The sequence below is a fragment of the Cotesia glomerata genome, linkage group LG5 (genome assembly GCF_020080835.1).
Source record: "Cotesia glomerata isolate CgM1 linkage group LG5, MPM_Cglom_v2.3, whole genome shotgun sequence".
Taxonomy (NCBI): Eukaryota; Metazoa; Arthropoda; class Insecta; order Hymenoptera; family Braconidae; genus Cotesia; species Cotesia glomerata.
Window position 1 is genome coordinate 5,945,830 of NC_058162.1, and position 22,454 is coordinate 5,968,283.

The window sequence follows — 22,454 nt, forward strand, 5'->3', positions numbered from 1 at the left end:
TCTCAGTACACTGAGTAAAAAATAAAAACATTTATACACAGAAAAAAAAATTAACTTGAATCAAGAGAAAAATTCTTAAACCAAGAAAATAATTTTGGAGAGTTTAATTGTCTTGAATCAAAACAAAAAATTCTTGAATCAAGTAAAATTTACTTAAACCAAGAAAAATTTCTTAGCTTAAGAATTTTTAAATTTAAACCAAGAAAATGAAATTTTTCAAAACTATTTGCTTGATTCCAGTTAATTTTTTTTTTTTCTGTGTACTTTTATTTGATAAAAAAAATTTAATAATTATTATGATTATTATTATTATTGTTATATATTCTTTGAGGAACTCATTCATTAACTCTGCCCTGCGTATAAGAATGACCTGACATTTAAACCCCGAAGGGTCTGAGAAATATAAAAAGTAAATTATTGAGGTAAACAATAAACATTATGGAAGTGAAGTAAAGGGATAAGAAAGAATTTAAAGGAGTGCTTCCCCGTGCATCAGAGCGTAAAGAGGTCCAATGAACCTGAGGGGCTAACGTACTGAGTTCTGTATCCAGTAAAGAGTTGTGAGTTGTGTGCTCGCTCAACAGCACACTACACTAGTAGTTCCGTACTTGGCACACGTGAGCACCATCGCGTGCCCTGCATACCACCCTCTACCTCTAACTCCCCCTTCTTTCCTTCGTTCCTTTAACTCAACCCGTTTCTTTTCTTTACGTTGATAAAAAATTACTTTTTAGAAATTGAGATTTTTTAAATTATTATTTTAATAAAATTCTTGAATTTTTTTTTATTATAAAATTAAATTTTATAATTGTATTTATTGAATATAAAATTTTTATTTTTATTATCTTGAGTTTTAAGAATTAATTTTGTTTTTTAATTATAATTATTAATAATAAATTTTATTTTTGTTACAGACACCCGGTGAGCGACTGTGCACCTCAAACGTCGCGGGTTAGTTCAAATTTACACAGCAGTAGTAGCATGGCGGTAAGCCGTGTTCCGAGCCCGCCGCCACTAGAAGTTAACACCCCAGTTGCTGAAAATTGGTGTTATACACAGGTAATTTTTTTTTTTTTTTTTAGTTTAATTTTCAATAAATACACAGGAAAAAAAATTAAACTGAATGAAGAAAAAAATTCTTGAACCAAGAAAATAATTTTTAAAAGTTTTACCGTCTTGAATCAAGGCGAAAAATTTTTGAATCAAGCAAAATTTATTTAAACCATGAAAAATTTTTTAGTTTAAAAATTGTTTTACTCAAATCAAGAAAATGAAGTTTATTAAAATTATTTATTTAATTCAAGTAAATTTTTTTTTCTGGGTAGAAAAATTTTTGAATTGAGAAATTTTTTTTGCAATCATTTTTATCTTGAATCAAATTAATTTTTTTCTTTCTGTGTGCATATACTTGAAAATTATTTATTAATTTGTATAATACAAAAATTATCTATAAAAATTCCAAGAACTTTCTACAATTTTTCAATTCACTAAAAAAATATTTACCAAAAAAATATTAACTATAAACTCGATTTAAAAACAAAACTTTTAACCCACTTTTTAAAAATATTTTAATCAACAATTTCTACTAACACAAAAACCTATTAACAAAAATATTTAACATACATTTTAAAACTAATACTCAGTCAATTAAAAATAATCTTCAAGTGTAATTTAAGTATAAAAAAAAATTTTAATATTAAATAATAATAAACAGAAATTAAAAATATGAAACGCAGAATATTATTAAAGACAGACGTATATAGACAGAATATATGTATATGTAAATAAAGTTGATGTGGCGTTGAGAATCTATTAATATAATTTTGGCTTGGATGCCAAGTGAACGACCTGATGTCGCTTGAGTTGATTATATTTTCCTCAACTTTTATTTTATCTGCAAAAACTAAACTATCTCTATTAGAGACTCGTACATCTGCAGTTTGTAATTTCGCACTTACATCTCTACAAAATTTATTTCTATTATTATTAGGAAAATTTTTTTGATACAAAAGTAATTTTTACTTAATTAAAAGAGTAAATATTTTTTTTTTAATTAATAAATAAATTTAAAGAATTAATTTGATAAAATTCTTGAGCTAAGAAATTATTTTCTAGATAATAATTTTTCTTTATCTCTCTCAATGTAATTAATCACCATCATATAAAATTTTATCGGCTTATTACGGTGGATTGTAATGAAAAGTCATATATCAGGAAACAAAAGTCATCCCGCGAATCAGCGTAACAACAATTCGCGGTTCGAGAAAATAGAAAATAGATAAGAAATAACCCCCTATAGATTAAAGATCAAATTTATGTAAATATTATGATCGTGATTATGATTGTGATTACGTTTGTTGGATCCTGTAACCGGAAGCCGCTTGTGTCTGGGTGAGTTTAACCCGGTGCGTGAGTGTAGGCCCATAGACGGACACGGGAGGATGATTCAAGGCCGATCGCCGGATCGCCGGGAGTGGTGACGAGTAAGACTGTTAAGAGAGTTGAACGACACTCATAGGGCGTCGACCGCCAGAGTAAGAGCATAGACCCCCTTTAAACTTAACTTTACATTTGCTTAAACTTATTATTCTTATTCTTATTTTTATCCTCCTCAGCTATCCTTTCCTCCACATTCTTGTTTCTTAGTTCCTCTTTTTTGTTATTTTATTATCAAATTAAACACTTTTATTTAATTATCACAACTAGATTATTATTTTTATTACTAAATGTTTGTCTTTCATTAATCTAATTTTTTATATTATTAAGAAATATCAACTTCTTTTTTTAGTTATATCTAATGAAATTTTTAATGTTTTTCTAAAAAATTGATTGTGTAATTAATTAATTAAACCAATAATTTTATAAAAGTTTCAATTTTAATTCATGTTTTTTGTCAAAGTATAGAATTTAATTTTAAAAACTAACTCAAATTTTTAGATTTATTTTTCGATCAATAATTTTTTTGAATAAATTTAGTTTTTAAAAAAAAATTTGTTTTGGAGTAATAAAAATATTAGAAAATTATTAAAAAAAAAAAAAATTTTCATAAAAAGCTTCTTTTTATTTAAAAATGGTTTTTAAATTTATGAAATAAAAAAAATTCTCTAAAATTATAGAAAACTATTTTGAAATTTTTTAGTTTATTTATTTATTTATTTTTTGCTTTTATTTAAACCTAACAGCCCAGAGAGCCAATTACTCAATTTGTACAAAGTTTAAAATTTTGATAAAGTGAGAGAGCTTAAGTAAAAACATGATTCTATATAAACCAAAATTTCTATATTTAAGTACTATAAATTAACAAAGTAGCTTAATAACTAAATGAAAGAAAAAAAGAAAAAGAGATGAATTTAGTCTTTGTGTGAACTAAAAAAAAATTAACTTGATTCAAGAGAAAAATTTTTGAACCAAGAATATAATTTTGACGAGGGTAATTGTTTTGAATCAAGACGAAAAATTCTTGAATCAAATAAAATTTTCTTAAATCAAGAATTTTTCAACTCAAATCAAGAATATTGTTCTTCAAAATTATAATTGATTCAAGAACATTTTTTTTCTGTGTGTAGAGTTACATTTATCTTAAATTTCTTTTGTTATTAACCAGGACCTAAAGTGCATAAATGATCTATTTTATTAAGAGTTTAAATATTCGAGTTATTAAATTAAAAATAATTTTTATACCTGCTTAAAAGTTAAATAAAAAAAATATACTTTATTAAAAAAAAAAAATAATTTCTAACTGATAAAAAAACGTTGACCGATTTCTCCAAAACAAATACCTCAAACTTTCACTTTCTGTCACTTTTATCATGATCATTATCATTTCTATCAAACTTACAAATAAAAGAAAAAATAATAAAGTTATTTCCGTCGCAGCAAACAATTTTTAAGAACAAAACCAGCGCTAAGATAAGAGCATCGACCCGTGCGTGATTTCCTGCGTTCCCTTTGGGCGCACTCACCTGCATCACGCGAGCAAGGTTGCATACGCGGAAATCCACCTCAAGGTTTTCTTTCCAGCTATTTTCCTATCGATCTATTTCCCTGTCCGCCGTCTAGTCGTCACTTGTATAAAAAGTTAAAAAGAAAAAAAAATATAAATTCTCTGAATAATTATATTTATAAATTATAGCATATCCCTCGCTTAGTACACAGTTGAGTACAGAATATATAATAATATAATATAGAAATCATAAATACAAATCATAACAATTGCGATAACAAAAGTTCATTGAACCCATTAAGTTAAACTGGTATAGACAAATAGTTTTGGCTCGTTCTCCAAGGTCAGCACAGTACAGAACACACACACCGTTTAAGTTGTCAGGGATCATTGACATCCAGGGGGCTCGACCTCTTCCTTTTTTATCTCCACCACCACCATCACCACAATCATCGTCATCATCATGATCATCATCACCAGCTTATTCAGCAAAATATATATAATATATAATACCAACTACTGAGAATTACTCTTTTTTAGTATTGAAAATTTATTACATTCGCTCTCGAAAATTCAACATCAAAGAGACTAGAATTACAGGCTTCTTTATTATTATTACTTTTTTTTTTATTTTTATTAATGCTGAAATGTGATAGTAAAAAAAAAATTTGTTTTCAAGAATATTGCTAGAATTTTCTTAAAATTATAAAATTTTTTTTTTAAATTAAGAACTTAGTAAAATTATACTGAATTTTGCTTGAAAATATTAATTCTATAAAAAATTAATATCAAAATTTTTTTTTAATGTATTTTAAAAGTTAAATAAAATAGTATCTATAATACTTGATTAAAAAATTTTTTTGTAACTAATTTAAAAAAATTTTAATTAATTAAAATTTTCTTCAATTAAAAAAAATTTGATAGTTATTTACAAACGGGGTAAAACCTATTTTTGGCCATAAAAAATAGATGGATTGACGGATCATCATAATTTTTTTTACTTCTTTATTTTTACGGCGAATTTATGGTGGTGATATCGAAAATATCAAAAAATTAATATTTCAATTACAAAATCATCTTTGAAAGTTGGAAAAAATTTTGGCTCTTATATTTTTGGATAAAATTTCTATTTCATCTTTTTTTCATAAATTTTTTTAAAAAGTACATAAAAAAATGAACAATTTAAAAAAAAAAGTTGAATATCACAATTTTCTAAAAAATTTATAAATTTTTTTTTTAATTTCTAAAATTTGTTAAAATTGTGATAATCAACTTTTTTTTTTTTATTTTGTTCATTTTTTTATGAATTAAAAAAAAATATATCAATAAAATTAAATAGAAATTTCGTTCAAAAAATGAAAATTAAAATCGTTGACCCCACTTGTAAACATTTACCAAAAATTTATTCAATCTCCAAAATTACATTTTTCAATTAAAAAAAATTTTTAATAAATAAAAAAATATGTCTTAAATTTTTGATATTTATCATCTTAAAAATTCTAAATAATTTAAAGCAAGCGAAATTTCATAATAATTGATAACTTTAAAAAACAAAACTAGTTAATGTTCAGCTGAATTAATAAATAATATGCTAATTACTTCAATTCTTTAACATTTGAAGTTAATTTCCAATTAAAAATAAGAACTATAAATATTATTAATTATTTATTGTCAGAGGAATGTCACCAGACCGTTACAATACGTATCATATGTAAATGCATTAATATTAATAAAAATATAACGTAAACTAGTCGTCATTGGTAGAATTAAATTAAGTATTCATATTCTTATTCTTATTCTTATTCTCATGCTCATTATACATGATATGATACGATATATTAAATGTAATGTAACATAAACGAAGTAACCAAACGCTTCATATCTGCAATATGCAATATAAATATAATACACTTTTTCAAATAGTTACTCTGCTGCAAAATATTCTATGAAATACAATGCACAATGTATAAGATATAAGATATAACACACATTACTGCTTACGTAAACGATAATTAATACTCAGTGTCCTTGATATTTAACCGCACGTGTAAATAATATGATGACGTATTTAACGAGAATTAATTCCTGGTCTTATTTCCGATAATTCAATTGTTTTGGTCTTCATTTTTTATTTATTTATTGAAATGCGTCGAATTCAGGAATGGTGAGGATTCATTTTTTTGTTAAGATGATAGGCTATAGGAGATTTTGGGTCGGTTCTATTCGGTTTTTGGTCAGAAAGAAGAATTCTTTTTCACTTGAAATTAAAAATGTCTAGATTTAATTTTAATGACCGCGGTTTTCTTAACAAACATTACATTTAAAGGTTTTATTTTTACAGGTGAAGGTGGTGAAATTCAGCTACATGTGGACGATCAATAACTTCAGTTTTTGCAGAGAAGAAATGGGGGAGGTTCTCAAATCTTCGACATTCTCTGCAGGGGCCAATGATAAACTTAAATGGTAATTTTTTTTTTTTTTTTTAATATTATTTAATTTATTGGTAAGGTAAAAGATCCAGTTATTGACACTGGCCTAGTTTTTTGACACCTGTAATTTTATTCTAATTAAAAAAAATAAAATGTTTTTAAAAAACCAATTATCTTGAAATTTATAACTCAAAAAGTATATTTATTCATTTATTAGTTGATTTTTTTTTTTTAATTAAAATAAAATTGCAAGTTTCAATAATTGCGTTTTTTACCTTATACAAATTAAATAAATAAATAAACAATTTATAAAAAAAAAAATATCCATTAAATATTAACAGAAAATTAAAAAAATTTTTTAATCTGCGTTATTATTGAATATAAAGAATTATTAATTATAAAGAATTTATTTTTTTAGTATTTTTTTTTGTCATAGTTGATTTGTAAAAAAATTTCAAAAATTTTTTTAATTTATGCTAAGATTGTTATAAGATTCACATTTTTTGATTCATATTTTTTTTTTTCTTAAATATTTCAATAAAATTTTTTTATTAATTAAAGTAAATGTAATATGAAAAAGATGTCAAATTTAAATTATTTTTATTTTTTTTCGTTACATGATAAATATCACAGCCATGACTCCAATAATTTATAAATCATTAATATATTAAAAAATTATTGAAAAAAAACTTCTGTTTTATTGGGAAAAAAAAAAAAAAAATTGTACACCATACATTTTTTAAAAAACCAATAATACTATTAAAATAATAAAAATGTAATTTGATATTATTGTATTAAAACAATTAAAAATTAATGAAATGTTATATTGTAAATTGATTCAATGTCAGTGTATTGCAATGGCCTGACAAAATCCGGATAAAATTAAACCAAGGCTACTTTTAAAATTGACGCTGACATTTTCGTCGTAATATATCTATACATTGTTATTATTATTATTATAATTATTATTATTATATGAAAACTGCCGGTGACAGGATTAAAACAGATTTATTTAACTCATCGATGAGTCCACTATTCACCGACTGCTCGACAGTATTTTTTATTGTATTATTCATCTCTGATTAAAATTTAACATTTTATTTTAAATTCACCGAATGTTATTTAATTATTCACTATTAAAGTCACTCTATTATTCGCTTTGATAAGCGATATTAATATCGTATTTTGCTAGTTAGCAGCTACTGCCTAATAAAATTAGTAAAGATAGCGGATTTTTATTATTTATCTTAATTAATAATTTATTTTTTACTTTTCAGGTGCCTGAGAGTTAATCCTAAAGGCTTGGATGAAGAAAGCAAGGATTATTTATCACTCTATCTGCTTCTCGTGTCTTGTAATAAATCAGAAGTTAGAGCAAAGTTCAAATTTTCAATTCTTAATGCCAAAAGAGAAGAAACCAAAGCTATGGGTATGTATTTATTTATTTATTTAGATCATTTAATTAATTCATTCATTTATTTATTAAATTAATTTCTATTCTTTTAAAATTTAAAATAAAAAATTTTAAATCTTGAAGAATGTAAAAAAAACTTTTAAACTTATTAAATATTTTAAAATTATTTATTTAATTTTTTTTATATAGATCATTTAATTAATTAATTCATTTATTTATTACATTAATTTCTATTCTTTTAAAATTTAAAATTTTGAAGAATGTAAAAAAATTTTTAAACTTATTAAATATTTTGAAATGATTATTTATTTCTTTTTTATAGATCATTTCATTAATTAATTTAGTTATTTATTAAATTAATTTTTATTCTTTTAAAATTAAAAATAAAAAATTTTTAATCTTGAAGAATGTGAAAAAATTTTTAAATATTTTAAAATGACAATAAATAAAATTAATATTTACAGAGAGCCAACGAGCCTACAGGTTTGTCCAAGGCAAGGACTGGGGCTTTAAAAAATTCATAAGAAGAGACTTCCTGTTAGATGAAGCCAATGGTTTATTGCCAGACGATAAACTAACGATATTTTGTGAGGTAAATTATTTTAACATTTTATCTTGGTTAATTTCCAATTTATTAAAATAATTTTATGCATCAAAAAATTTTTTTAAATTAATAATAATTTAAATTAATTATCAGGTCAGTGTAGTAGCAGATAGTGTCAATATTTCCGGTCAAAGTAATACAATCCAATTCAAAGTACCAGAATGCCGATTACCAGAAGATCTTGGAACACTTTTCGAAAGCCAAAAATTCAGTGACGTTACATTAACTGTCTGTGGTAATGAATTCAGAGCGCACAAAGCTATTCTAGCAGGTAAATATTATTACATAAATACAATTTACTTAATTGATTAATTTATTAATATAATATTTGTTTATTTCAGCGCGTAGTCCAGTTTTCTCCGCGATGTTTGAACATGAAATGGAGGAGCGCAAGCAGAATCGTGTGGATATAACAGACGTAGATTACGAGGTTCTAAAAGAGATGCTGAGATTTATTTACACGGGCAAAGCGACAAATCTTGAGAAAATGGCGGACGATTTGTTGGCTGCGGCGGATAAATATGCTCTCGAAAGGCTCAAAGTCATGTGCGAAGAGGCACTTTGTACAAATTTAGCAATCGATAATGCGGCGGAAATTCTTATACTTGCCGATCTTCACAGTGCAGATCAGTTAAAAGCACAGGCCATAGACTTTATTAATACGTAAGTGTTCAAATTTTTCTTTTCAATAACTAATTTTCAAATATTTTTATAATTTTTTACTTTTTAATTATTTTAAAAATTAAATTCCAAATTTATCAACACTAAAAATTAATTTTTTTTTTTAAATTAAAGAGCATCAAATTAAAATTTTTAATTTATATTATTAAGACAATAAGCAAAATTTTGTGGTCAGTGTATTTATATGATAAAATGGGTTTTTATGGTTAAATTTGGTATCGTTGGAAAAGCCTTGACCTGGAGTTGTGCCTTTTCATGGTTTAATACCATTTTCACCAATAGTCAATTTATGATGATAAATATTTAGGCTGCATTCAAAAATGCTCTATCTCTAGATACATAATTAAGAAATGATCTTGTTTCTTGTGAACTATTGACATTTTTAAAGATATAAGCTCATCCCGATGTTACACTCATCAATACCTTTCATTTAAGTACCCCCATCAATTTTTCATATATTTTATATATTTATATATATTATATATATGTATATATGAAAAATATATCAAAAATGCATGTGTGTACTAAAATGAAAGCTCTTGATAAGCGTAACATCAGGATGAGCTTACATCTTTTAAAATGTCAATAATTAAGAAATGACTTTGTATCTTGTAAACTATTGACATTTTTAAAGATATAAGCTCATTCTGATGTTACACTCATCAAGACCTTTCATTTAAGTACTCACATCAATTTTTCATATATTTATATATATTATATATATGTATATATATATATATATATATATATATATGCATATATATATATATATATATATATATATATTTCATATATGTATATATGAAAAATATATCAAAAATGCTTGTGGTACTCAAATGAAAGCTCTTGATGAGCGTAACATTAGGATGAGCTTACATCTTTAAAATGTCAATAATTAAGAAATGACCTTGTATCTTATGAACTATAGACATTGTTAAAAATATAAGCTCATCCCGATGTTACACTCATCAAGACCTTTCATTTAAGTACCCACATCATTTTTTCATATATTTATATATATTATATATATGTATATATGAAAAATATATCAAAAATGCATGTGGGTATTCAAATGAAAGCTCTTGATGAGTGTAACATCAGGATGAGCTTATATCTTTGAAAGTGTCAATAATAAAAAAAGTACAGTGCAATTTAACAAAAGTCATTATTTAATAAAGCAAAATTTTGTTTATTTATAGTTCACAAGTTCACATAGTGACTACAAGGTTGCTAGTTTCAACTTATTTAATAATTAAATTTGATGTTGAACATTAAATAATAATTTTTTGTAATAAAAAATTTAGCAAAGAAATTAATGATTTTTTTTTTTTTTTAATTCAGACATGCTACAGACGTAATGGATACATCTGGTTTCAAAACGATGGTGAATACGCATCCACACTTAATAGCGGAGGCATTTCGTGCCCTAGCGACGCAACAAATACCGCCGATCGGACCGCCTCGCAAACGTGTGAAACAAAGCTGAAAGCAATCATCATTACCATTGATACCGGGCACAACAACAGTGTCTTCACCGCCCCACCTACATCCCTCTTGACTTTATTTTCGTGTACAGTGAGATATAATACGCGTAGTGCTAAAATTAATTAATAAATAAAATAAATAAATAAATAATAAAATAATAATAAATAAATAAATGTTTCCTAGTGCGACCACCCATTTCTTTGTCGGCCGTCGCAACGACTAGTGTCCATGGTCCGTGATAATTAAAACAGGAGTTAAATGTCGATTTAATTAAAAATTAATAATAAATAAACTCACGGCCAGTTAAGCGGGTGTCCGCAAACTTTTGTTGTGTTCAGTGAGCGTCGGTAGTGTGTCAAATAATTAAATAAACTCATTAAAGTGCAACGAATGTCATGAGATATTTTTTAAAAAATTCTCGAATTTTTGAGAATTAATATTTATTTATTATTTGTATACCCACCAATTGAGTTTTTTACCCACCTTTAATACCCGTCCTTTATTGATCGCCGTTTTATCTCTGTCTGGGAAGAAAATATGTCCAAGTTGATATTAATGTCAGCATCAAGGGGATAATTATCAACACTTGAAGATCAAGAACCTTCAAATGAAAATTTTCTGAGGATATTGATGAAAATCAGGCTCACTTTTACATCAAAAGGATTAAATAGAATTAAAAAAAAAAAAATCTCCTAGTGTAAAAATGAAAATAAAGATCATCGGGATGATAAAAAATTAGCCATTAATCGTCAAACAAGTCCATCGATGATATTAATATCAACTTTTAACTTGGTAAATATCAGCGGAGAAATAACTGAGAACCAAAAGGATAACTAACAATTTATTCGGGAAGGTGATTATTCTAGAAGATGGAGGGACCAAGACGATCAAAATTAGCCATTGCCCACGTACCGATACGCAGAACAAGTTGTGATAAGGCGTCGGCCAGACTTATTGTGTAACACGTTTATTATTTTATTTTTTATTTAGTTCCTAAATGGAATACGATAAATTTTAAACAATAAATACATAAATTACTACGCTAAATTTAAAATCGATTTATCAAGACTTAGATACTTTGTTTATGATAGTGATTTGTAATGTAATTGAAATGATTGAAATTATAACAAATTAAAATTAATATTAATGTCAAACTCTTCCAGATAAAAGGGAAAATGATTCTAGTTAGTGTTTTTTATGATCTCTTTCTCTTAAATACAATTGACTACTATTATTATATTATTATCATTATTATTATTATCATTATTATTATAATTATAATTATTTGTACTATTACTATTATTATTATTATTATTATTATTATTATTATTATTATTATTAATATTATTATTTTATTCTTACAACCTGTGCCTTGTATATTTTTTCGATTTATTTAGACTATAATTTTCGGCACAGCTTTTTTTTTTTTATTTTCTCTACTGACTCGCATAGTTAAAAGTGATAGCTTTTTTATTTCATTAATTAAAGGTTGTCCATAATAAAAAATATAAATAATTAATGAAAATTTTATTTTAAATTTAACAAAAAAAAATATAATGTGACAATTAGGTAAATAAAAAATTGTTGTTAAAAAAAAAAACACTAAAAGAGATTGAGGCATAAAAATGAATAAATAATAATAAATGATTAAAATTGTATAGAATGTTAGTAAATTATAGGAAAAAAAAACTATTAATCGTTTTTTGTGTAACACACGATAAATTATAAAAAAAAAAATAATTATTAATTGTAACTGTAACGTGTGGTAATTATGGGCAACCCGAAGAATAAACAAATAAGTAACGAGTAATGATTAATTATTAAAAGTAATTATTAATGAGAACGGAGAAATGAGTAATGGAATGATTTTGTTTTTTATAGTTATTGTACTGGCTTCCCGATCCTCCGACGTTAGTTTATACACGAATTTATTTAATTAATTAATTAATTGATTGATTAATTAAATAATTATTAATTACAACAACAACTTTTAACTACTATAACAACTACCATTTACATTAATTAATGACGATTAATGCCATACATTTTCTGTGATAAGTCCAATGTAATTATTGCAACTATTTCTAATTCCCAATTAACTCATTTTTAATTATATTAAATTAATAACTTTTCGATCCTAAAGCCAGTTGCCGATTACTATTTTTGGTTCATTAATTTTTACATTGATGACTAAATTAAATAGTTTTCTTTTTTTAAATTCACTGTAAATTCTTACAATAATTATAATTATTAAAAAAAAAAATAAATTATATTCAAATTATTGTTAGTTCTGTCAGTCCCAATTTTGTAATAATTATTTTATGTCGACTATTATTTATTATTTACTGTAATTGTTATTATATTGACTTATTAATTTTTTATGTTTGTTCAAATTTATAAATACCGAGAAAAAATTTTTTTATAAAAAAATTTAAAATTTATTTTTGAAAATTAGTTAAAAAAAAATTAGTTTTAATTAAAGAAATTTTTTCTACAAACCAAATTACAAATTTTTATATTTTTTTAATAAAAAAATATTTTTGTTCTTGTAAAAAATAATTCATGTAATTAAACTGCGAATTAAGAACAATATTGTTAAATTATAATTATTTAAATTAATAAAAATCTGACATTACTAAAAAAGAAAAAAAAAAATTTGGGACTGTCGAACGCGAAAAAAAAATAATTGTCTTAAAAAGATGTTTAAACCGAGTGACAATTTGTGTAATATACATGCATCTATATATATTATATATAAAAACAAAAAGATAAAAATATTCAATCTGTAGCAAGAATATATGAGCGTATGACTGGATAATTTGATAAACTAAGTACAAGTAAGACAAGTGTTACCTCATCATAAATCTGTTTTTTGTCGATAAAAATTACTACTGCTATTTTCGTAAAATAATAACTTCCACAACTGCATTTAATTCAGCTTTATTTCGAAACTTAAACCATAACAATTCCCTTTTTTTTAACAATTGATTATATTTTATTTAAAAAAATGAAGTAAATGAAAAAAAAAAATACCTAGCAGTAGTAATTATTATAAACAATGAAACGTTCATCGATCCCAGCTCATATAACGTTCATGAATAATTATTATTATTATAATTATTATTTTTTTCATTTATTATTTTTAAGTCATTGCACCACATCAAATAAAATTACATTTTCATTATATAAAAAATATAAATACGAGCTTAGAAATTTTTTTTTCTTCATAACCTATGACATTTATTAAAATTCATTGCAGCTTTTTTTTTATAATAAATAAATAAATTGACTAATTTTATAAATTAAACAATTTTATTTATTTTTATTATAAAACATTCGATACGTCATCTGGTAAGTTTAAGTTGTTTGTGACCAATATCAAAACCAAATTAAATAGTAATAATAATAATTATGATTATAATTAATAATTGATAATGATAATTGATAAAATAAAGCGGGTTGATGAATAAAATAAATCATTTATGTGTATATCGTGATTATTAAATAAATTACATCCAACTTATAATTATAATTCATTAAACATTTGGTCGTCGGTTTATTTTTTACTTTTTTTATTCAGAGTAACTTGATTCATTTATTTACTTTTTTTTTCTTTCAATTTTTATAGCAATTAGCTGAATTTTATTTTAATTAGTTGGTCAGCGTCACCAAAGCTTCGACGATATTACCTCGGTGTTCTCGTAAGGTTCTTTCAGCTCTAGTCCGATTTATTTCCAATTCTTTCATCTGTAAATAAATTTTTTATAATTAATTGGCTGGTAAAATTTATCAAGATTCAATTTTTAAAAAACTTTTTTTATTAAAAATATTTAATAATAATTTTTTAACTTATTAAATTTTTAAATATGAATAAAAATACTGAGTGACTTGTAGATTATTTAAAAGCGTAGTAAAAACTTTATAATAATTTTTATATGAACAGTAAGTAATAATTTGATTAAATTATAATTAATAATTACAAATAATTTATCGTTTAATTATTATTTTTTTCAACCAATCAAAAAAAAGCTTAAAATTAATTTTTTATACAAATTTATCAATGATTAAAATAAATTAAAAATAATAATGATATTAAAATTAGCCGACGTTTAATAATTTTTTATTATTTCAATCAATTAAATTACAAGGAAAAAAATGCTTTTAAAAAATTGCACGGATAATTTTTCAAATCTTCAACATGTGAAATTTTTTCTTTTATTCTTTTTTATAGTAATTTTTTTAATAAAAAAAATTATATAAACTTTTAGACGTCGGCTAATTTAATTTTTATAAATATCAGTAATTAATAAAAAAGAAAAACTTACAATTAAATCAACATCCTCTTTTTTGATAGAAACTTTTAACAATTCTCTTTCCTTAGCTTTTTTCTCCGCTTGTTCTTTATTACGCCTGTCACCAATTATACTTAGCGCCTGTTGAATAAAAAAATTATGACATTAAAGTCAGCTGTTACTTGATAATTTTTTAATTTTTTTTTAATAAATAAATTTGCTCCGAAAAATTATTTTTAAAAAATTGCATTTATAATTTTTAAAAATTTTTGCATGTCAATTTTTTGTTCTCATTTTTTTTGCCATAATTTATTTGTTAAAAAAATTCTAAAAATGATTAAATATCTGCTAAATTTATTCTCATTAAAGTTAGCAGTCACTTGACCATTTTTTTATTTTTTTGAACAAACAAATTTGTTCGAAAAAATTATTCAAACAGAAATTGCATTTTTAATTTTTTTAGATTTCTATATGTCAATTTTTTTTTTGCAATAATTAATTTATCACCAAAATTCTTAAAATTATTAAATATCTATTAAATTCTTAAAATTATTAAATATCTATTAAATTCTTAAAATTATTAAACATAAATTCCTTATGTTAATACTGTCAAATATCTAGGGGTCATTTTAGATAATAATCTCTCTTGGGAACACCAAGTATTAAAGACTTGTAATCAAGCTATGAAAACGTTAGCTCAACTTAAAATTAACAATGAAATATTTAATGAACGATTGCGAGTAAAATTAGTGACTACACTTATATTCCCGATTTTTGATTATTGTTGTGCTGCGTTTACCAACATGTCGAAAAAGCTGCTGCTTAGGTTGCAAAAGAAAAATGAATTCTTGCGTAAGATTTATTTTCAAATTATCCAGATATGAACATGTAACCCGTATTATAATAAATTAGGGTGGCTAAAATTAAGTAAGAGAAGAGATTATTTCATAGCATGTTTGTTTTAAAGAAATAAGGCTAAATTATCGGCAGTTGTTTGGCCCAGGACTTCAATATTTTAATGTATCAATGCGTATAGGTGACATTAGACAAGATTACTTGCGTTTGCCAAGAGCAAATAGTAATATGTATGAACAATCTTTTATAATCAATGGTATACGTATCTGGAACTCGTTGCCACCTGGGCTGACAACTGTAGATAATCTTCCTGAATTTCAAAATGCATCTTTTCATTTTTCTGGCTAATGACAATTAAAATCATTATTATATTTGTTTAATTAATTATAATTTCTGTTTCAAAGTGTCTCAAAGTGTTTATAAATTTACTAACTAACTACTGTAAATTTATTAAGTAACTTTATTGTATTTAGGTAACTTTAAAATCTTGCTGTTGTTATATTATCAAACTTACAGTATTATTGTAATTGTATTTTTATACTGTATACTTATATATATATATAAAATGTATTGCTTATTGATGGCCTTGAGGGAGCTTCGGCTCTAAGGACAAATAAATATATATCTATCTATCTGCTAAATTAACTTTCATAAAATATTTTAATTAATCATTTAAAAAAATCTTTAATAGGTTAATTGAGGTTATGTTCGCATCAAGATCCAAAACTCTAACTTTAATTAAAAAGATAAATAAAAAAGTGACAGAAAACATGACAGATGAAACTTAAAATTTATTAAAAAAAAAAATTAATTAATTAATTAAAATAATAATAATTATCACGTGTAAACTTACACACGAGAAACCATCGGACGAGGAAATTTCTTTTTCCTCAGCGTAATCAGTGACTCTTTCTAAATCTGCAGCCCCGCTGTCATACTTAGCGACTTTCTTTTGTGACTTTTCCTGCTGCACTTCATCGGAATCACCATTAACATCTTCGTCAGCCATTTTTATAATTAATTATTATTTATATTTGTTACTCTATTTCACTCTGCCCTTGCCTTGCTCTCAACTCGCACTAACAAAATTTTTATGTACTTGAAGTTGGTTACAGTGAGATCTAGGTAACCTTAGGTACCAACTTTATCCACAGATTCGGTAGAATCTGGCGCCAAGTTCCGTTCAAATCTGCTGTAAACGGAACGCCAGACTACCGACTGTGTTTACTATAAGCAGAACGGTATTTTGAGGTCGCAAAATTTTATTTAATTCTACGGTACTTTTTTTTTCTAAATTGTATATTATAACAGTAATTCATACTTTATTTGACTGTTATTAATTAATTATATTCACTTATAACAATTAATCTACTTGAAATTATTAAATTTAATCAGCACAAACTATAGCAACGCAAAAATTTCGATCCTGACTTTTTTTCGATGGGCAAAGTGATCTGCCACAGACTAAATAATTCGAGAATGCATAGTAATCCTTCATTAGCTGGGAAACTACAGTTAAAAATAGATATTTCACAGCTTGCATCTACACCCGCCAGGGTGCGCTAGAATTATTTTTGTTATGCTTCCATCTAGTGGATGTTATTTTTATTTATTGAAAACTTTACTTACTGTAGTTCTTTCGCCCGGGAGTATTAAAATACTCGGTTTCAGCGCGGGAAAGGAATCATTTTAAATAAAAGAATTCTATTTAGACGTTATTTAATTTTGATCAAAATTATTTAGTTGGTTTCAATTTATTATTCAAGTTGACAAAATATTAAAAAGCTTCAAAATATAAAATTGAGGTTTACAATGACGTGATCTTAGCAATCTAAGCTCTCGGTGAGAAGTGTCGTTACATAGTTTTTCCGAAGAGCTTCAAACTCCGTTCTTCTCCCACCATAACTTCCATACATACATCCACTCTAAGGAATACATAAGCACACACATTTTCTACTACACTAGAATTTGAATTTAGCGCGCAAGCGCGCCTGACTATAGCATTTGCATATATTTTCATGCTTATGATATATTCGACCAATCACGTTACGAATAGTTTGATGCCACATACATTTCATCTCAATTTTATATTAGGACTAGAATTTAATTTACGCGCGCAAGCGCGCGCCTCATATTTATTGTCATGATATATTTGTGTGTCGTTTATGTATATTATATTCACTTTCAACCAATCAGAATGAGAGTATTTATTTTCGACCAATCACAACACGAATAAATTGGTTTCACATACATTTCATCTCAATTTTATTATGGGATCAATTATTATGGGATCATATTTATGGTCATGATATATTTATGTGTAGTTTATGTATATTATATTCACTTTCAACCAATCAGAATGAGAGTATTTATTTTCGACCAATCACAACACGAATAAATTGGTTTCACATACATTTCATCTCAATTTTATTATGGGAATTTTATTATGGGATATAAATGGTCCTTATATACTAACCTGTATTTTCTCTATATCTATCTATATGTATTTCAGCCTATCGGTCTGAAAGTTAGACTGCACTCATATACACTTTTGGCAATAGATTCATTATGTTTTTTTAACTATTTTTATCAATTTAACAGACCCTTTTAAAACCTATTTATAATAAAAATTAACTTATAATTAACTTGAAATTAAATTACAATAAAAATTATAATAAACTATAACATGAAAATATATATATTATATTGTTTATAATATGTTGGATTAATGTTTGAGTTTGACTAATTAATAACTTGAATTAAATATTATTTCTATTATTTTACAATCGGATTTTCTAATAAAATTATAAGTCAATTTAATTATTATCATGTATAAAAGAATAGACATTATCGTTTATTATAAATTAAATAATAATTAAATAATGATTCAACAATAAATTAATAGTAAATTAATTAAATAATAATTATTAATTATAAATTAAATACAAGATAATAATTATTAATTATTTTAACTTAATTTTGCTTAACTACAATATTATATAAAGTTAGATTTTAACAGTAAATGTTATTTAACAATCTTATTTTTGGTTAATTATATATGGTTTTGTATTATTCTTTGTTACTTTAGAACAAGGACCTATTGAATTTCACACGTGTCTTTTACGACTTTTCCTCATAGGGTTTTAAGTTCCATGTGGCGAGAAATAGTCCTTGAATTATTCAAGTACTTTTTATGGGTTCTGAGAATTCGGTTACAATGTCTTTTTGTACCGAAATATGTTTTTTTATTTTATTTTCTTTTGTAAATAAAACAGAGTCAACCAAAAGATGTTTATTACAACTGGTAAGAGTAAAAGCATTAAATAAATGATTTGAATATTTACTTCGAATATAAAATTTAACTAATTTTAATCATTTAATATTTACTAATTTGAATATTTCGTTTGAATTCACGCTCTCATAATAGATAGCGCTCTAATAACAGGTAGCGTCACCTGCTGGATGCACTAGGTGCATCACACCCCAAATTGGCTATAGTAAATTTATTGAGTTCTTTTAATTCGCCCGTTGCAACGCTGTAGGGCGTTCAACTCGCAGTAAATAGATTAAGGCGGAGAGTAGATTTAAATTTGAATAATTTAAATTAAATAATATAAATATTTAATGAATTTAAAACGCTCAGATTATTTTAGTTTAATTTAGATTATGCCTTGCGCGCAAATCTATTATTTATTATTCAATAGGTTACAAAATAAAAGTACCTGCTGGATGCACTAGGTGCATCACATTTTTACATAAACTGTAGTTTCAAGGGGATAGTTTGCTATAAAAAATGCAACCAACGCGAGATTTAATTAAGTTGGTACCAATTGTAAATTTTTATTATAATTACAAAAAATACTAAAATCCGAACAAAAACAGTTTCACTGTAAAAAAAAATCGCGCCAAGTCCACGTTCATAAGACTATTAAGAAAAAAAAAATTTGTTTTTTTCTTTACAAAAATATATAAAATAAAAAAATAAAAAAATCCAAGTAACCGATATGATTGTTTATGATTTTCGGAAATTAAACAAAATTTTGTTATAAATTTAAAAATTAAGAAAAAAATTTTGGAACGTACTTGGTGTGCGTCATTGTGTATTTCAATTTTTTTAAATTTTGCAACCGCGCACACTAAATACGTTCCAAACTTTTTTTCTTAATTTTTAAATTTATAACAAAATTTTTATTAATTTCCGAAAATCATAAACAATCATATCGGTTACTTGGATTTTTTTATTTTTTTATTTTATATATTTTTGTAAAGAAAAAAACAAATTTTGTTTTTCTTAACAGTCTTATGAACGTGGACTTGGCGCGATTTTTTTTTACAGTGAAACTGTTTTTGTTCGGATTGAATTTATATTTCAAAATTAAAAAAATCATGACAATTGATCAATTTTTTCAAATTTTATAATAAATTTATTACACTAAAAAAAAAAATGTTTCTAAAAATTTTCGATGAAAATTAATTCAGATATTTGATAATTTTTAGAATTTTTGTAACAAATAAATTACAGCAATAAAATTAAAAAAAAAAAAAATTGACATTTAGAAATTTTAAAAAATTAAAAATACAATTTTTTAAAAACAATTTTTCGGAGCAAATTTTTTAGTCAAATAAAATTAAAAAATGGTCAAGTGACTATTAACTTTAATGTCATAAATTTTCACTTATAATTTTTTGTAATTTTTACATGTGGAATTTTTTTATTAATTTTTTTTTTATTGCCATAATATTATAAAGAATTTAAAAAAATAAAATTTTTAGTTTTTTGCAATTTTTACATCTGAAATTTTTTTTCATCATTTATTCATTAAAAAAAATTTTCAACCTTTTAAATTAAGATATAAAAAATATTTCATTTTTGACAGGATAAAAAAAGTCATTATATGAAAAATATAAAAGTTTATTTAGAAAATTTACAATTTATAAGCATAAATAATAACATGCATTAAAGAAGAATAATAAATTTAATTAGATTTTACAGGACTGGAACTTGGATTACGTAAAAAGGGTTCATGTAATACTTTATGCAATCTTTTAGCTTTCTGAATTCCAAAGCCTGGACACAATGAAAGTGCTTCTGGTGATGCTTTTAAAATGTCAGCAATTGTTCCGAAATTTCTCAATAATGTCAGTGCATCTGTTTTATTGACTGATCTCACTGATGTCAATGCACTTATCAGCTGTAAAAAATATTATTTAATGGTCAATCAATATAATTTACTAAAAAAAAAAAAAATAACAATGATTGAAAAATATTAATGCGAATAAATAAAAATTTTCTAAGCAATACTATTACAAATAAAAATTGATAAATTATTTACTTTCAGTTGCGGATCACTATCACCACGTTCCATAATCATCTCCGGAGGTTTGTACTCGAAAATTTTATAAGTTTCTATAATTCTAGCAGCATCTTCATTGCTCCAAGCTAACATCAGCGTTAAATCAGCTAGGATACAAATTCTTGTTAAATGTTTTAAGGCGTGATTTGGTTCTGGCACATCAATCTGTGAAATAAATAATTCTCCAATAATATTTATAATTTAAGAAGTACTTAAAATTATGTTAGGACAATTAACTTACATGAACAAGTAATACACGTAATTGATATGCAGTTCCAAGTAATTTTAAACGATCATGTATATAATCTGGATTTAACTGATGATACTTTATTGACAAAAATAACGCACATGTTGTTGAACCCATCACATAATCTGGAACTACTTCTGAATATTCCCATGGTACACTTTTTATGAATTTTAACAGCGGGTTTCCTCTCTGAAAAAGTAATTATATTTTATTTATTTATTTGTTTATTATTAATGTAAAAATCTTTTTAGACAAAAAATAGATGAAAATTAATTTAGCAGATATTTGATAACTTAAAAAATTTTTGTTACAAGTAAATTATGTTTCAAAAAATGAGAAAAAAAAATTGACATGTAAAAATTGAAAAAAATTAAAAATGCAATTTTTTAAAAATAATTTTTTTAAACAAATTTATTTGTTAAAAAAAATTAAAAAATAGTCAAGTGACTGCTAAGTTCAATGTTATAAAAAATGGTAGTCAGCTGATTTATTAATTCATTTAGTGATTTATTATTTAATGAGAAAATAAATAAAACTGAAATTAACTGACATTTTATCATTTTTAAGATATTTTTGACAGCTAAATTATTACAAAAAAAAAAATTTCACACAAAGAAATTAAAAATATTTTTTTATCATAATTTATGACATTTAAGTTAGCAGTCACTTGACTATTTTTTAATTTTTTTTAACAAATAAATTTGTTCTAAAATTTTACTTTTAAAAAATTGCATTTTCAATTTTTAAAAATTTTTACATGTCAATTTTTTTTCTTATTTTTTGTATCATAATTCACTTATTACAAAAATTTTTTAAATTATCAAATATCTGCTAAATTAATTTTTATCATAAATTAGCTGTCAAAAATTCCTAAAATTAAGCGTAAATTTTTACTTCTAAATATTAGTAATTTAAATTTAATTGTAATTAACCTGTTTAGAATTAACAAGGATTGAGCTGCCAGCACTCCTCGAAGAAGATATCCCTGCTGAAGTTCCTGGATTTACTTTCGGAATTTTGGGAGGAGGCTGCTCTTTATCACTCATGTTTAATTCACAAAATTACAAAGAAACAATAAAAGAACTTTTACCAACAATGTAAATAAACAAAAATTGAACACAGTTTCTTATTAGGATCCGAAACTAACACA

The 22,454-nt window shown here is 24.3% G+C and overlaps 3 protein-coding genes across 8 annotated transcripts in view; 1 reads left to right on the forward strand and 2 right to left on the reverse strand.

Moving 5' to 3' along the window:
• LOC123264825 (protein roadkill) overlaps positions 1-11,193 on the forward strand; it is a 37,777-nt gene extending 26,584 nt beyond the window's left edge. For all 6 annotated transcript variants that reach the window (XM_044728339.1, XM_044728338.1, XM_044728336.1 and 3 more), the window contains 7 exons: positions 915-1,059; positions 6,285-6,406; positions 7,650-7,801; positions 8,251-8,378; positions 8,484-8,661; positions 8,732-9,053; positions 10,413-11,193. In XM_044728339.1, the coding sequence (XP_044584274.1) occupies positions 982-1,059; positions 6,285-6,406; positions 7,650-7,801; positions 8,251-8,378; positions 8,484-8,661; positions 8,732-9,053; positions 10,413-10,557 (1,125 nt within the window). In that variant the 5' untranslated portion in view covers positions 915-981 and the 3' untranslated portion in view covers positions 10,558-11,193. The remainder of the gene's footprint in view (positions 1-914; positions 1,060-6,284; positions 6,407-7,649; positions 7,802-8,250; positions 8,379-8,483; positions 8,662-8,731; positions 9,054-10,412) is intronic.
• A 2,846-nt stretch (positions 11,194-14,039) lies between these two features.
• Positions 14,040-16,794, reverse strand: LOC123264871 (huntingtin-interacting protein K). Its single transcript, XM_044728396.1, has 3 exons — positions 16,557-16,794; positions 14,882-14,989; positions 14,040-14,303 (listed from the first exon to the last, which is right to left on the reverse strand). The coding sequence occupies exons 1-3, from the start codon at positions 16,710-16,712 to the stop codon at positions 14,208-14,210; spliced, it is 360 nt and encodes a 119-aa protein (XP_044584331.1). The 5' UTR covers positions 16,713-16,794; the 3' UTR covers positions 14,040-14,207.
• Positions 16,795-20,641: 3,847 nt separating this feature from the next.
• On the reverse strand, positions 20,642-22,454 carry LOC123264850 (DNA excision repair protein ERCC-1). Its single transcript, XM_044728371.1, has 4 exons — positions 22,237-22,454; positions 21,299-21,493; positions 21,037-21,222; positions 20,642-20,895 (listed from the first exon to the last, which is right to left on the reverse strand). Exons 1-4 carry the CDS (start codon positions 22,348-22,350, stop codon positions 20,680-20,682), a joined length of 711 nt encoding a protein of 236 aa, XP_044584306.1. The 5' UTR covers positions 22,351-22,454; the 3' UTR covers positions 20,642-20,679.